A 14,670-nucleotide genomic window follows, 5' to 3' on the forward strand; every position below is an offset into this window, starting at 1 on the left:
CATAAATTAATCTACTATAAAGAACTAGGAAGTACAATGGTATTTTGGAAAGTGTTCAAGTATATGACTGTTATCACAAAAGACAAAATTTGCATAAGAGTAAACTTACTTCCGTATAAGAAAAGGGGTTATGTGAAGAGTGTAGTAATTTATTAGTTGAATTCATAATTCAACTAAACCTGGACCACCATGGATAAAGTGGAAGCACTGAACGACCGTTTCGTCTTAGTATGAAACTCCTCAGCATTGCGCATCCACCCCATAAGGTCTTAAGTTCGAGCCCTGAGAGTAGGATAGTGGATGTGCACTACTGAGGTGTCCTATACTAGGACGAAACGGTCGTCCAGAGCTTCCAGGTTTTCCATGGTGGTGGAAGAAATACTAAAGCAGTTTGTCAAATTTCTGTTACCAATTCGATCTTACACTGATAGCCAAGGAAGCAAAAGTGATTGTGCAAACTTATTTTATACGCACAAGTTTGGTTTGTAAACATGGATTCTAATGGCTTCAATGTGCAAAAAGCGAACTCGTAAACGATGCGACAAATTTGATGGAATATGGTGGATAACCTTAAAATCTTTATTCAATTCCACTTATCAAGTGAACGAGCAGAGAACTCGTTATCACTCTTAATTGTCTTTTAGTCAATGAAAACGGATGATGTTTTGTTATTCGATGATAGACTTACCGAATTGTACACGGTATAAAACTGGCTTTACAGGAGCCGTTGAATTGGTGAGTACACATAGATATAAAAATTTAGTCAGTGTCTTTATAACCGTTTTTATTATGGGGTGTTTGTAAAAGATGGTACTTAGTCTGGCTGAATAAAATGCTTTTTGTACAGCCTTTATTAACGTTTGAGTCATAATTTCTTCAGTAGCATCATTTAGGAATTGTAATTTTAAGAACATCACTTTTTCGGAATGGCAGGTACAATTATAGATTGTAGCCTGCAGTGAAATCCAGGACTCGCGTTTCGTCCTATTTCGGACTCGTCAGCTGGATGTACCTGCATCTCAGAGTTGATGTTCACCTTGGGACTCGAACTCAGCACCGTTCGCTTCAAACGCCATCACATTATCCACTTAGCTACTGAGTTCTGATGGCTACCTAGTTGTACACTGGGGTGAAGTTTAAATTCACTTGGTGTTGTTTTACTTGTATCTTCCCATTATTATTTAGGACTGCAACTGATCAGTCTCTTGTTGACATATGTGCATCCTGTGCGGATTCCCTCGATATAGACATTGCTAGCTACTATCCATCTTTACTTAAAAAGCTTGTGACTTACAACTATAGCGAGTCGATCCGCACAGGATGCACATATGCCAACAACAGACTGATCAATTGTAGACCTAAATAACAATGGGAAGATACAAGTAAAACAACACCATGTAAATTTAAATAAGTACAACTGTCCTTCTTTTTATCTCCGTCATATAGTTGTCAATGAATTTCATTATGTATCCATTCCTACTAAGCAAGTTACCGATATTAACCATAATGTCATCCAAGCAAATCATTCTAGCATAATGAATTAAGATCTGATTGATACTTCACTAAAGAAATAAGTCATAATGATAAACTCATTGAAACAACAACAACAAAGATAAAGAATTATTTACTCATTAATATAATTTGATTGGTTAATTATTATACACCAATAAATTTCCATGGTTATCGCCCAATTTTATTGATTTTTTTCATTGGATTAAAAGAAAATATTATTTATTCAATCATTATTTAATTAATCATTAGTATCATGACAACTACAACAACAGTATCTAACTAATTTCATTTAAACATTACTTTATAAAGTTCCCCTAGCTCCTTACTGTTCTACCCCCCCCCCTCCAAAAAAAAGAACACGATTATAATGCAATCTAAACAAAATTCATTTCATAAAAAACATCCATCGTTTGTAAAATCAACTGAAGAATTTGAAAAACTTTTATTACAATGTCCATTTATGTCAATAATTCATTCATCAAAAATCAATAAAAATAAATTACATAATAAAATTAATAAAAAATCAATAAATGATAAACAAGATCAATCAATCAAATCTAATGATATTATATTCAATAATCAATCATCTATTATATCAAATGAAAATTGTATAGAGATAAATAAATCTAAAGGTTTGTTTATGTAAAATGTTGTATTATTCCTTAATATAAAGAATGTAATCTATGAATATATCAGTATCATATACATAGTTCCCTTTTCTTATCTTAAAGAGAGTAAACAATGAAGATTGATGCAGAATAATAAATGGATTCATTTTATGTTGCTAGGTTCTGCTTACCTTACTTACTCCTGGAGTTCTAGTGAGAAGTCGTTACCAGTGGAGTTCAATCAGGTCTGTTGTGAGATAGTAACTCACTGAAGACAATCGTGTACGGTGGCGCAACTTCGTGGATTGGTTGAAGTTAGACATTAACACCGTTGGATGCTGGCTCAGTGGTCTAGTTGGTTAAACGCCTGGCGCGAGACTGGTAGGTCCTGGGTTCGAATCTCGAGGTGTGCGGGGTCGTGGATGCGCACTGCTGAGGAGTCCCATACTAGGATGAAACAGCCGTCAATTTTATTACAGATATTGATATACTTATACATAAGTACAAGGGTGATTAAAGATGAATATATGTGTATCATGATATAGCAAAGATTCCGATAGAGTTAATATGGAGGTTATTACTGTCTCTTTTGTAATAAATCTTTCTTTAACCCTGGTAACATTAATCCCTCCTATTTTTATTTATTACATCATTCATTATTTCAACTCTTTCTGAAGTTTAAATTATATCATTGTCATTTTTTTAAAATTTCAATTTATATCTTCCTATCTATCTGGGTTAATTGAAGTTAGACATTAAAACCGTTGGATGCCGGCCAGCTCAGTGATCTAGTTGGTTAAGAGCCTGGAGCGAGACCGATAGGCCCTGGGTTCGAGCCCCGCGAGGCGCGGTCGTGGATACCTATTGCTGAGTCCCTCAATAGGACGAGACGGCCGCACAGTGCTCCCAGGTTTTCCATAGTGGTCTAGCTTCAATTGACTCATGATCTCAACTGTTTAGATTACTACAATCTCTACAAAACCCCTCCTGATATTTCTTTATTATCATTAATCTATTTTCAGTCACCTCATTACATAATCATCTAATGTTTGTTAACTTTATGAATTCTAATCACTAGTTCAATAGCTTGAAATTTTCCCTTTGCAAACTATGTTTAAACAAAACAAATCATTTTTAATGACTTTATGAACTCTATCGAAATTTTCAATGCATCATGATACACATAGATTCATCTTTAATCACCCTTATACTTATGTATAAGTATATCAATATCTGTAATAATATGGATTGTCAAACATTAAATAGGTTGTAAGCAATTGATAAGAACCTAGCAACATAAAATGAATCCATTTATTATTCTGCATCACTCTTCATTGTTTACTCTCTTTAATAATATCAGTATCAGTTTTAGTTTAGAAAGGATATGAGATTTGATGATCTGTACTAGTCATAGTAGTGATAATCTCTTAGTTGATGCAACTTTCTTTTGAAAGAGTCGATAGATGGAACTTTAATCATATGTTGATTTAATAAGAAAGTTGATAGTCAACTAATATGTAATTTTTTTTATTAGGCTTGTGAACTTGGAAGACAAAAAAAAAAACAAAAAAGAAAATGAGGGCATATCACATACAAATTTATCATTAAGTAATTTGAAAATTATAATCAAGTCACCTCTAATTCTTCTATGATGACAATAGGAATAAGTTTACTTTAATCAATCGAACATCATACAGGAGACTCCGCTATTTCAAGAATCAGCTAAGTTATTGTTCTTTGAACCTTTTTCAAAAACTCATAAGTATTTAAATGATTGCGTGTATTGTATTTATGAGAAACGAATGTAACACACATAATCTAGACACCAACTTCAAGATTTGGTGCTTATTCTGTTTAATTGATGATGATGATGATGATGATGATTTGGATGATTGAATACAATTTACTGCAATGGTTTTTTGAAATACTGTTATAATTTGTAACTTTGTGCTCTATTAATATATATATATATATATACATTGTTATCGAAGGTTTTCCGTCTGACTTACTACATAAAGAGATTGCATGCTCTTAGGATTACTCATCATTTACTCTTACAATTTGTCAATTCTTGCATATTACCTATTATTCTTTACTGTTCTCCATTATTCTTTCCCAGGCTTTTGAGAAAAGACTTTGCTGTATTGCGGAGAATGCTGAAGGCAGTTAGCACGATATGCCGTGAATCTTTCGAGGTCATAATTAATATGGTTGTGGATAGACATCTAAAGTCATGCAAACTCCTGGCAGGTGTTATTTTATCAGATACTAACCATCTCCTTCACTCTTATCTTCCTCCTTGTATATCTTCTGGTAGAACGAGACGTAATTACATTAAAATCTATGCACTCAAACAAAAGTATAAAAGTTCTATAATACCTTACTTAGCAAATATACTCTGTGACGAACAGGTTGTTAGAATTGACCTAGTCAATAACCTGCATTCTTAACCATGTCTCTAATTTGAAAAGTTGCACAGTTTTTCGGGTTTTTTCTTTTAAGCCTTTTTTGTATTCGTCACTGTTTTTTTTGCGTAAGTAACTTGTTTAAATACCATGTGCTGAGAATTCTATAGTGTACCAAAATATAATATTGAATAAAGCCATTAGTAATAATAATAATAATAATAATAATAATAATATAATGATGCCCCTAATTCAAGAACAGTGAATTATCGACTGGATCAATAATGAATAAACCCGTACGAGCAATCTAGAATCTTTACTGGTCCTTCTTCCCATCTAGTCCTGTCTATTAACTCCAGAACACCAATTTCAGCCTCTACGATATGAATCATGTATTTCAAACATATTGGGTTTATATTACAAACTAAACAGACCACATCGTACCACAAAATAGGAAATAAGATTTGTACAAGATCTAGCCAAAAGTGGTTGTGATTATGGGAGACTGTGAGTATTAGACTAGACATAACTCAAGAACAGTAAATCATATAATAATAATCTACAGGTCAAAATAAAGCTTATAATAGGAGGGATATGAATAAGCATAGTTTAACTGCTTAACAACTATACACTACAAAATAGATGTATAGTATTAATCCATGAATGGATCTCAACAGTTACCATTCATAATTATGGTCGGGATATAACAAATGCTTATCTATTCATTGTAAGCTTTAATTATTCGATTAAAAGTATCTCTAAAACACTACTTACTTGTGTTAAAGCTATTGAATGAGTGATGTTGTGATTAGTTGTAGGCTAATCGTTAAAAATACCAAGTCAATTATTCAAATTATAAATTATAGTTAACTGGAGTAATTAAGATGTATATTACACATGTTTACTTACTTAATTACTTACTTACTTACTTACGCCTGTTACTCCTAATAGAGCATAGATCTCTGACCAGCATTCTCCAACCCGCTCTGTCCTCGACCTTCTTCTCTAATTCTATCCAATTCTTGTTCATTTTTCTCATGTCTATCTCTATTTCCCAGCGTAATGTGTTCTTTGGTCTTCCTCTTTTCCTTTGACGTTGAGGATTCCATGTGAGGGCTTGCCTTGTGATTCAGTTGGGTGATATCCTCAGTGTGTGTCCTATCCACTTTCAGCGCATTACACATGTTTGGATTTCAGTTAATTAAGAAGTATCAGTATCAAGAAAAATCTAGAGTTTAGAAAGTTACATGTCATAGTACTGTTGATGACTTGTGTGAGTTATATGGAAAAGTAAACATTGTGAATTTACTATTTGAAACGACATAACTGAAGTATTAAAATGAAAATGGTGACAATACAGCGAACATCATAAATAATAAGATCGAAAAATTTAACATGATCAGATCTAAATTCTTATCATATACAAAGAAGATTGTGTAGTATAAGATATTAGTTACTAAATGTTGGAGTGATCCAGTAAATTTCTCGCAAAAGACAAGAAAGGATCCAATCAGTGTTCACTTGAACTTTAGCCAGAAACATCAAGAAAGTGAAAAGTCACATGTAGAGTTTCTGATTGTCTGATTACTTATACTGCTACTATGTTAAGTAGCATTCTAGAATTTTCGGGAAACCCAAGGACATCTAAAATACTATGACAACCCTATATTTTTCTGTACTAAAACGAACATTTGGAGTAAAGTGCTTCTCGAATATTTTGCGCCTTTTCTCTCGTGTTCAAATCACTGTGTAGTTCTAGCTTGGAGGTTACGAGAATAGCAACTTAGGAACCGAATATAGCGTTCAATTAGCAAGACTTATCACTAAAGGAATTCTAATGACTTATTATACTACAACTAGATAAACCAAAATTCTAACTAATCATAACAATCATTGTAAACTTTCAGTAAACATTTAGATTTTTGTATACTACAGTATTTTAGAATTTTCGGATTGGTATTGAGATTTAATATTTTGTCTAAATTGGGATTCGTCAGTTAGATGTACCACACTCTTAGTGGTTCCATTGATAGTTGAGACCATTACCTTACAGTTGAAACGCCTAGGTTGCATATAGTGCTATTATGAATTAAGGTAAATAATAACATAGGTGAGAAACGAAAAACTCTTACAAGTACATTTTTATCCAATAAACGCATTGTGGATCTTTGGGTGAAGTAGCATAGAGACAATGAATAGGGGTTTAAAGCGATAGACACAGAGTTGAGTCTTGGTATAGAAATCAATAGCGAAAGAGAAGTGCATCTAAAAGACAATTTCCATATATGATAAAATGTACGCTTCATACTTGAATGTTATTCATAGTCCAAATATACAAACACTAGATTTACTCTATGTTGAATTGTGTTGCCTAAAACATCCTATAATTTCCACCAAAAATTCGTATCAGATGGTATATCATTGAAAAATAGAGACCACTGAAAACTTGTTCAGTGATCAATAATTTGAGACTATTCACCGATAATTCACAAAAAAAAAACAACTCCACATTGGATTGAACCTATGACTTTCATGTACCACTGATAAAGTATATCCTTAAAATAAATACGAATTTCCATATGATACTCAATTAATAAACCCGTGATCAGTGGAGCTAGTCCGTGTGAGGTAGAGACAGGTATCTACCTCAGTACAATAAGAGATAGTCGCGCAATTTCGTTGATTGGTTGAAGTTAGACATTAACACCATTAGATGTCGACTCAGTGGTCTAAAGGTTAAGTGTTCACGTACGAGATTGAAGGCCCTGGGTTCGAATCCCACGAGCGAGATCGTGCATGCTCACTGCTGATGAATCCTACAATAGAACGAAACCGCTATCCAGTGCCTCCAGGTTTTCGACGACGATCTAACATCAATCGGTTCATGATCTCAATCAAAAACTTAATCATCTCCACAAACCTACACTGAAAATAATAAATGATATTAAATCACAGTTATGAATCAGTCTAGATGATATTGGTTATTAACAAGTGAATGGTGTATTTTTGTGAGCATTTCAATTCTTCAAGTAGATAATGATTCTACGACTAACTCTTTATCAAAGCAATCAACCACCTAAGTTGGATGGTAATGAACAAGATTTCTGAAGGATCATCACCTCTTTTATTACTGCAAATAATTCTTGTTGATGAGTACCAAGTGCCCACTCAGTCGTTTAGTCACATATCATTGTTAACAGAATGCAGAATTATAACACATATGAAGTGTTGATCATATCTATTGAGTATGTCATCCTGCCAGATTGTATTTTAACTTATCACCACAATCCTATACTGATAAACGTTGTATTTTATTATTTCTTTTTCTATTAGACAACTCTAATAAAGATGATGAGATTATTATAAAAGATACAAAAATGAATCATTTAGAAAGTCATCCCGAAAACAAGGATCATCATAATGATCATCATAATGAACATACGATAACTGATATGAACTACTTAAATTCATTAAGTAGTATAAAAAAATTACGTTTAACTAAAGAATTTAATTCTTTATCCATAGATGAACAAAATGAAGAGAATGAATTACGTTATATACAATTAAATACATTATATGAATTAATTCAATCAGATCCAGGGCGTTATGGACAATTATCCATTGAAAATATCATTGAACAAATGAATCATTTTTATTTATAAAAACAATGTAAGTGTGATTGAATCTTGAATGAATGCAAATGTTGACGAGAACAAAGGAAGAGACGAAATAGAACAAAACAAATAAACAAAACATCCTGTTGACTCTATTCATTAGATTGTAGTTTCAACCCTATTCATTTTACCTAATTGGATTGTTATTAAGGAATAAAGAATGTAGATAAAAGTATATATACACATTCCAATGTATTGTGTTTATTCTTTTGGTTAAAACAATAATGGGCAATGTGAAAATACGAAATTCTAATTAATTTCGTTTTTTATAAGAAAAGGGTTTTGTGGATATTATAGTTTGAATGTTGCGAGATGGGATCATGAATGTGCACTGTTGAGGAGTACCACAATAGGATGAAACGACCGTACAGTGTTTCCAGGTTTTTCATGATAGTCTAACTTCAACTGACTTATGATCTCAACTATTATAATTTTTGTTAATTTGAAGATAATTGAAAGGAGTTAGTGAAAACTAGATACTGCTTAACGATTATTTTATTAAAAGACTAATATTTGAACGAAGAATATTCTTTTCGATAAATTCTCTTCAGGTTCTACAGTTATATATCCAAATTATTAATCCGAAAAATGGCCAAGTTAAGGGTAAAGTACATCGTTTACAGCATGTGAATTTAGGATTGTGATAAACAAAATACAATAAAATTGTTAATGTTAATATGACTCATATAAAATGTTAACTTGAATCTGCGTATATGTTAAATGAAATTTTAAGATCCATGATCAGAATAAATATGGGTCAAATAGGGTGAGAGAGAAATAATAGTGCAATTACAATTCGATCAAATAAGTAAGACGTAATACGGAGGAATGAATGCGAAGTGAATGAATCATGTAAAGGGGAGATTAATGATATTTAACCAATAGTACGAATAATAATAATAATAATAATAATAATAATAATAATAATAATACAAAGATTTATGAATAAAGATAACAGGGACAATTACAATTGACTAAGAAAGGTCATAGTCAAATTGGGTCATTCAATAGTTAAAATTACGATTGATTAATTGGCCTTGATGTTGGCCAGGGAGGAGGAGTGGCTGAATATATTTCTTCTGTACGCATAGCTCCGGTTTCTTCATTCGGATGGCTACTGCTTCAGCCGTTTGAAGGACTTTCAGTCTGACCAGTTTTGGCAAAAATTACTGACCTTATAAATAATTGAAAAAGATTGGTTTATACTGGCACTATGACCGGTTTGTACTAAATGGGCCAATATTGAGCTGTTCACCTTCTTCATCAAACCTTTGTTTAACCACGCCGGAAGGTGTTCACGAGCACGAAAATGTAAATTCCTAGAACTTCGACCAATATAACTCGCTCCACAGGAGCAGTTGAACTGATAAATACAAAATGAGGTGGTCATTCTAGGTAATTCATCTTTTAGCTTCGGTGTAACCATTGGGCGCGTAGAAAATACTAATCGCAGTTCTCCGGCGTTAAAAGACTTTTGTATTGTCCTACGTAGTCTCTGAGTTAGTATTTCGCTAGCCGCATCCCCTCTGAATTGTAGACGCATGAACAAGGATTTCTTCTTCACTGTTTGTATTTCGCCTACTTTCGCCTTCGTGACCATATATTTAATTATAAACTTTCTAGGGTAGCCGTTCTCCCTGAGAGTATTATGCAAGGTGGTAAGCTCTTGTTCGACTATATCAGCAGAACATATAGTGCGAATACGGTAGCTAAGGTTTTTGATCAAATTTCGTTTGTACTGTAGAGGTACAAAGCTCAGGAAATTCGTATACTGCCCAGTCCAAGTACTTTTTTTGTTTATATTCCTTTTTAACGATCCATCCGCTCTCTTAGTCAAGAGAACGTCCAAAAAGGCTATTCGGCCATCACTCTCTTCTTCAGATGTAAACTGAATGGCTGGATGCACTTCACTAAATCGTCTAAGAACCTCTTGGGGCGATGTATTATCTTTACAGAGGATGAACGTGTCATCCACGTATCTACAGTAAAATGTGAAGTTGTCAATAATCTTTTTTAGTGGACCATTTTCTAGTTTGGCTAGAAAAATATCAGCTAGTATAGGGCCCAGTGGTGAACCCATTGCAACACCATCAGTTTGTCTATATATTTCCCCGTTGAACTTGAAATTTACATTCATGGTGCATTTGAGTAATAACTCTTTCACGACGCTAATAGGGACAGTAGTTTCAATTTCATTTTCTATCAGCTGTTCGCCTATATATTCTACAGTCTCTATGAGTGGGACGTTTGTGAATAACGATGTCACATCCAATGACATCATCTTCAGTCCCAACGTATTTGCGTTTTTGATTTTATCAACAAATTGGAAAACATCCTTAACACTATATTTTACAAGCTTTTCGTGTAGAGGTTTCAATACAGTTACCAGCCATTTAGCTATAGTATGGTAAGGAGAGTTATACATATCTAAAATAGGTCTTAATGGGACCCCCGTTTTGTGCACCTTTGGCAATCCATACAATCTCGGCAGATGGGTTCCCACTGGTTTAATCATTTCATATAAACCCGATGGGACAGCCTGTTGGTCCCTGAGCTTCTTCAAAGATCTGGTGAGCTCATTCTCTATCTTATTATTCAAATCTTTCTGGTCAGTTGTTTTTTGAAACTTTGATTTGTCATTTAAGATTGTACACATTTTTTCAATATAATGCCTTTTATTAAGCAGAACGACACCTGAACCTTTGTCAGGTTTTGTAATCAGTAACGTCTCATTCTTAAGAAGTAGGTTAATAGCTTCCTTGTGCTTCTTTGTGAGAATGCTTTTGTAACTAAATTTATTGTTCTTATATTGGTAACAGCAGTCTACAAGAGTTGATTTAAAATGTTCTAATTGCAGATCAGAATTCACAACTAAATCACGTGTCTGACTATAAAGATTCTCGAACTGTATATCTGTATCGATGTGGTTACAGTTATTACGAGTATCACAAAATTTTAGGGTTTTATGATTGAGATCATGAACCGATCATTGTCATACCATCATTGGAAACCTAGGAGCACTGGACAGTTGTTTGGATGCCGGCTTAGTGGTTTAGAGTTGAAGCATTCACGAGCAAGATAAAAAGTCCTCAGTCTCAATACTGTGTGCGTGATCGTGGATAAGCACTGTTGAGGAGTCTCATAAAAGGACGAAATGGACATCTAATGGTTCCAGGTTTTCAATGATGGCCTAAAATTGATCGATTCATGATTACAGTTTGTGATTTTCTCGAGGTAATATTCAAGAATCAAATTAAGATCAGTATTTCTTCGTGTACATGGGAATATAAAGACATATATTCATGGTGTATAGATGTCAACAGAGAAAAATACAAAGTTCAAACGTGAGTATCAATAGTGAGAAGAAGAAAAGATAATCCTTGGGAATTTTTAGTAACCTAATTTTTTTTAACAACCTAGTACCTATTCAAATTCAATAAATCAGTAGATAACACTTTGTAGATAAGCAGTTTATTCGCGTTTCAATGTGACTATCCAGAAGACAAAAAGTGTTTATTAACAGTTGTTTATGCAAAATACTTCGGATTCGTTGACCAGACACAGACACTATCAACAACAACCTATTGTGGGAGAGAACAAACCAGATTCCAGCGAAGGAAGAAATCAGGAAGAAGTGGTGGAAGTGGATAGGACACACATTGAGGAAGGCACCCAACTGCATCACTAGGCAAGCACTCACCTGGAATGCTCAAGGCCAAAGTAGGAAAGGAAAACCGAACAGCACATAACACAGAGAAATGGAAAGATATGAGAAAAATGAACAACAATTGAATAGAACTAGAAAGGAAGGCACAGGACAGAGTGGGTTGGCGAATGCTGGAAGGCGGCCTATGCTTCACTGAGGTGTAACAAACGTAAGCAAGTAAGTAATAAGTCAGTCAGTCGGTCACAAGAGATACAGGATCTAGGAGATATGTTAATCGGTTTAAGTTATCATATCGAATGAACATAATAAGATGGAATTATCAAAAAAATCTCATGGTAAAAGTAATAACAATATCAATGGTAATAGAAAAAATTATACATCGATAATACAATTCAAGAAGGAATTCTCAATATATGAAACAAAATTTACAAGATAATTTTAAAACTCAATGTTTTCGAGAAGACAATCAATGGATAAAACTACGTCATCTCGATTTTTCTTGGGTAATCTTGTTTAAGTTCACCAACCATTGGTTACAGTGGACCTAAATTCGGTGGTCTACAATAACTGATATGATGAGTTCCACAGTCGATAAGTTTACAGGTTGATGCCAAGTCTTGAATTTTCTGATGCTAACTTCCTTTCAACTTAGTGTCACTCTTTAAATAACATGAGTCGATGTATAAATTGGTTAAGCATATATAATACATATCCAATCCACCTCAGTCAATGAAGATTAACTACCTTATCAACCCGTTTACCATCATTATCTAATACTACGTGACAAAATTGTATATTGTTCAATCGGTGGTCCCAGCACTGAATACCAAAAAACATTTGTTCAGTTCTATTCAATAAAAGAGAACTATACTCTTTTTAGCTTACAATTTCATTAACTTGTAAATTTTATTGGAATCTTTGCTATTTGGTAGAACAAGAAAATTTTGCATTCAATCATTGATGTAGTGTTGTGTAGTTAGTCTGTGAAAACAGTATCACTATGAAACAGATGGTTTTCTAACTGATAAAACATTATACTGATATCAAATCACACGAAAAGATCAGATACAATTCTATATTCTTGAGCTTGTTTATATCTAATAGTTGAATTAAAAGAAATGTTACCGTTAGATTTTGAACTCATCTATCTTATACTGATCTAACAAATTCAGTAATGCTGTGGTGTAAACTACTTATAACCATATAAGTAGTATGTGACAATAGTCAAGAATAGGATGTATTTGAGTAGAAGATCGAGAATGGAAAGTAATTGGTATGAAAATGCAGGAACAATGAAATTTCAGACGATGGAATGATATTTGCAAAAGAAACAGTTAATTTTTGAAATAATGGATTGATATTTTGCAAATTAACTATTTCAATAGTTGAAATCATGAGTCAGTTGAAGCTAGATCACCATGGAAAACCTGGAAGCTTCAATTGACTCATGATTTCAACTATTGGAATTACTATAAACTCCACAAAAATCCTTTCAAACGACTAACTATTTACTGTACGGTTCTCAGGTTTTATTGAGATATTCTGTAATTTCGTGTTCAAATACATCCGATCATTATTTTATTTATTTGTTTAACACATAGATATTGGTGCAAGGAGGCACCAAACAGATATGCGCCACATAAATCTCATTAGATATGTGTGAGGGCTGTGATACTGCCCGGGTGCCCAAACCGGAGCAGGTCGTTTTCTTAGGGGGCCACATCTGGAGCCTTCGACCTAAAGGTCTGATACACAAGGCAGTGGAGATCGTAAGGAGATGCAGTCCCATGGTAGCCGGTGACCGAAAATTGGTTCATACGCCATTTGTTCCTTCAGGATACTGGAGCCAGCCCATGTGCACCACTGGTATGGAATCAGGGTTTTCCAACTCTCCTAGGTGGATTCTCCATATCCACCAATCCGGTTAAAGCGCCGGACGTCCGCTTTTTGTCCTCTCAATTTTGTAAACAACACCCGTGGTGCGAGAATGCAGTGAGTAGGACTTCCCTGACAGAGGCTATATACGCGTGGCCATGTGAGAGCATTTGGAGAGGGAGAGCGTACTCTCCCCACTCTCGGCCGTACCAGGGCATTCGATCATCCCCATTCGTGTCCTTGTTCACTACAATACTATATGATTTTACAGGAATTACTATCATGTTAGTGAAGTGTACATTAGATCAAAAGAGATAATAATCATGTTGGAAAGAGATTTGATCGATCAGGTAATATCATTGATTGTCAAACATAAAAAATACTCAGATCGAAGCCGAGTATGTTAGTCTCTAGTTGATAAATGAACTACAGATAAGAATTATTAATTTTGAGTGAAACCAATGATTTAACGGCAAAATAAACGGATTTTTACATCGTATTAGGCCTCGTGTGATCAGGTCGTTATTTATTTTTTTCAATAGGAGAAATTATGTTATTTAGTTCGGTTGTTGACTAAGTTGCCTAGGCCGGTTGTGTAGGATCAATGGCTTCCTGTTAACCAAATAACAGAATGCCCTTCTTTTGACTAATAAGTCGACGACAGTGACAAAATGGCCAAGATCAATACTTACGCCTACTGGTATAGGATGTAGCTTCCCAATCTCACTTGTCTGACGGCCACAACAGAACATAGCGGGTAGACAAACTTCAACAGTATAGTTGAGTTCATAAATCCAAACTCATTTAATTACCTAATCGCACAGTAGTATAAGTAGGAAAATCCAATATACATATGATTACACCATTAGCAAAGGAAAATTGAATAATAAGTAACTTAGGGAAGGTATAACATAGAAACAGTTAATGTA

General features: G+C 34.0%; 1 protein-coding gene across 1 annotated transcript; it reads left to right on the top strand.

The window, feature by feature from the left end:
* The first annotated feature begins 1,767 nt into the window (after nt 1–1,767).
* HSDL1_2 (Inactive hydroxysteroid dehydrogenase-like protein 1) lies at nt 1,768–8,365 on the top strand. The gene is made up of 2 exons (XM_051208279.1): nt 1,768–2,144; nt 7,859–8,365. The coding sequence occupies exons 1-2, from the start codon at nt 1,880–1,882 to the stop codon at nt 8,185–8,187; spliced, it is 594 nt and encodes a 197-aa protein (XP_051065278.1). The 5' UTR covers nt 1,768–1,879; the 3' UTR covers nt 8,188–8,365.
* The last annotated feature ends 6,305 nt before the right edge of the window (nt 8,366–14,670 follow it).

The sequence above is a fragment of the Schistosoma haematobium genome, chromosome 6 (assembly GCF_000699445.3).
Source record: "Schistosoma haematobium chromosome 6, whole genome shotgun sequence".
Taxonomy (NCBI): Eukaryota; Metazoa; Platyhelminthes; class Trematoda; order Strigeidida; family Schistosomatidae; genus Schistosoma; species Schistosoma haematobium.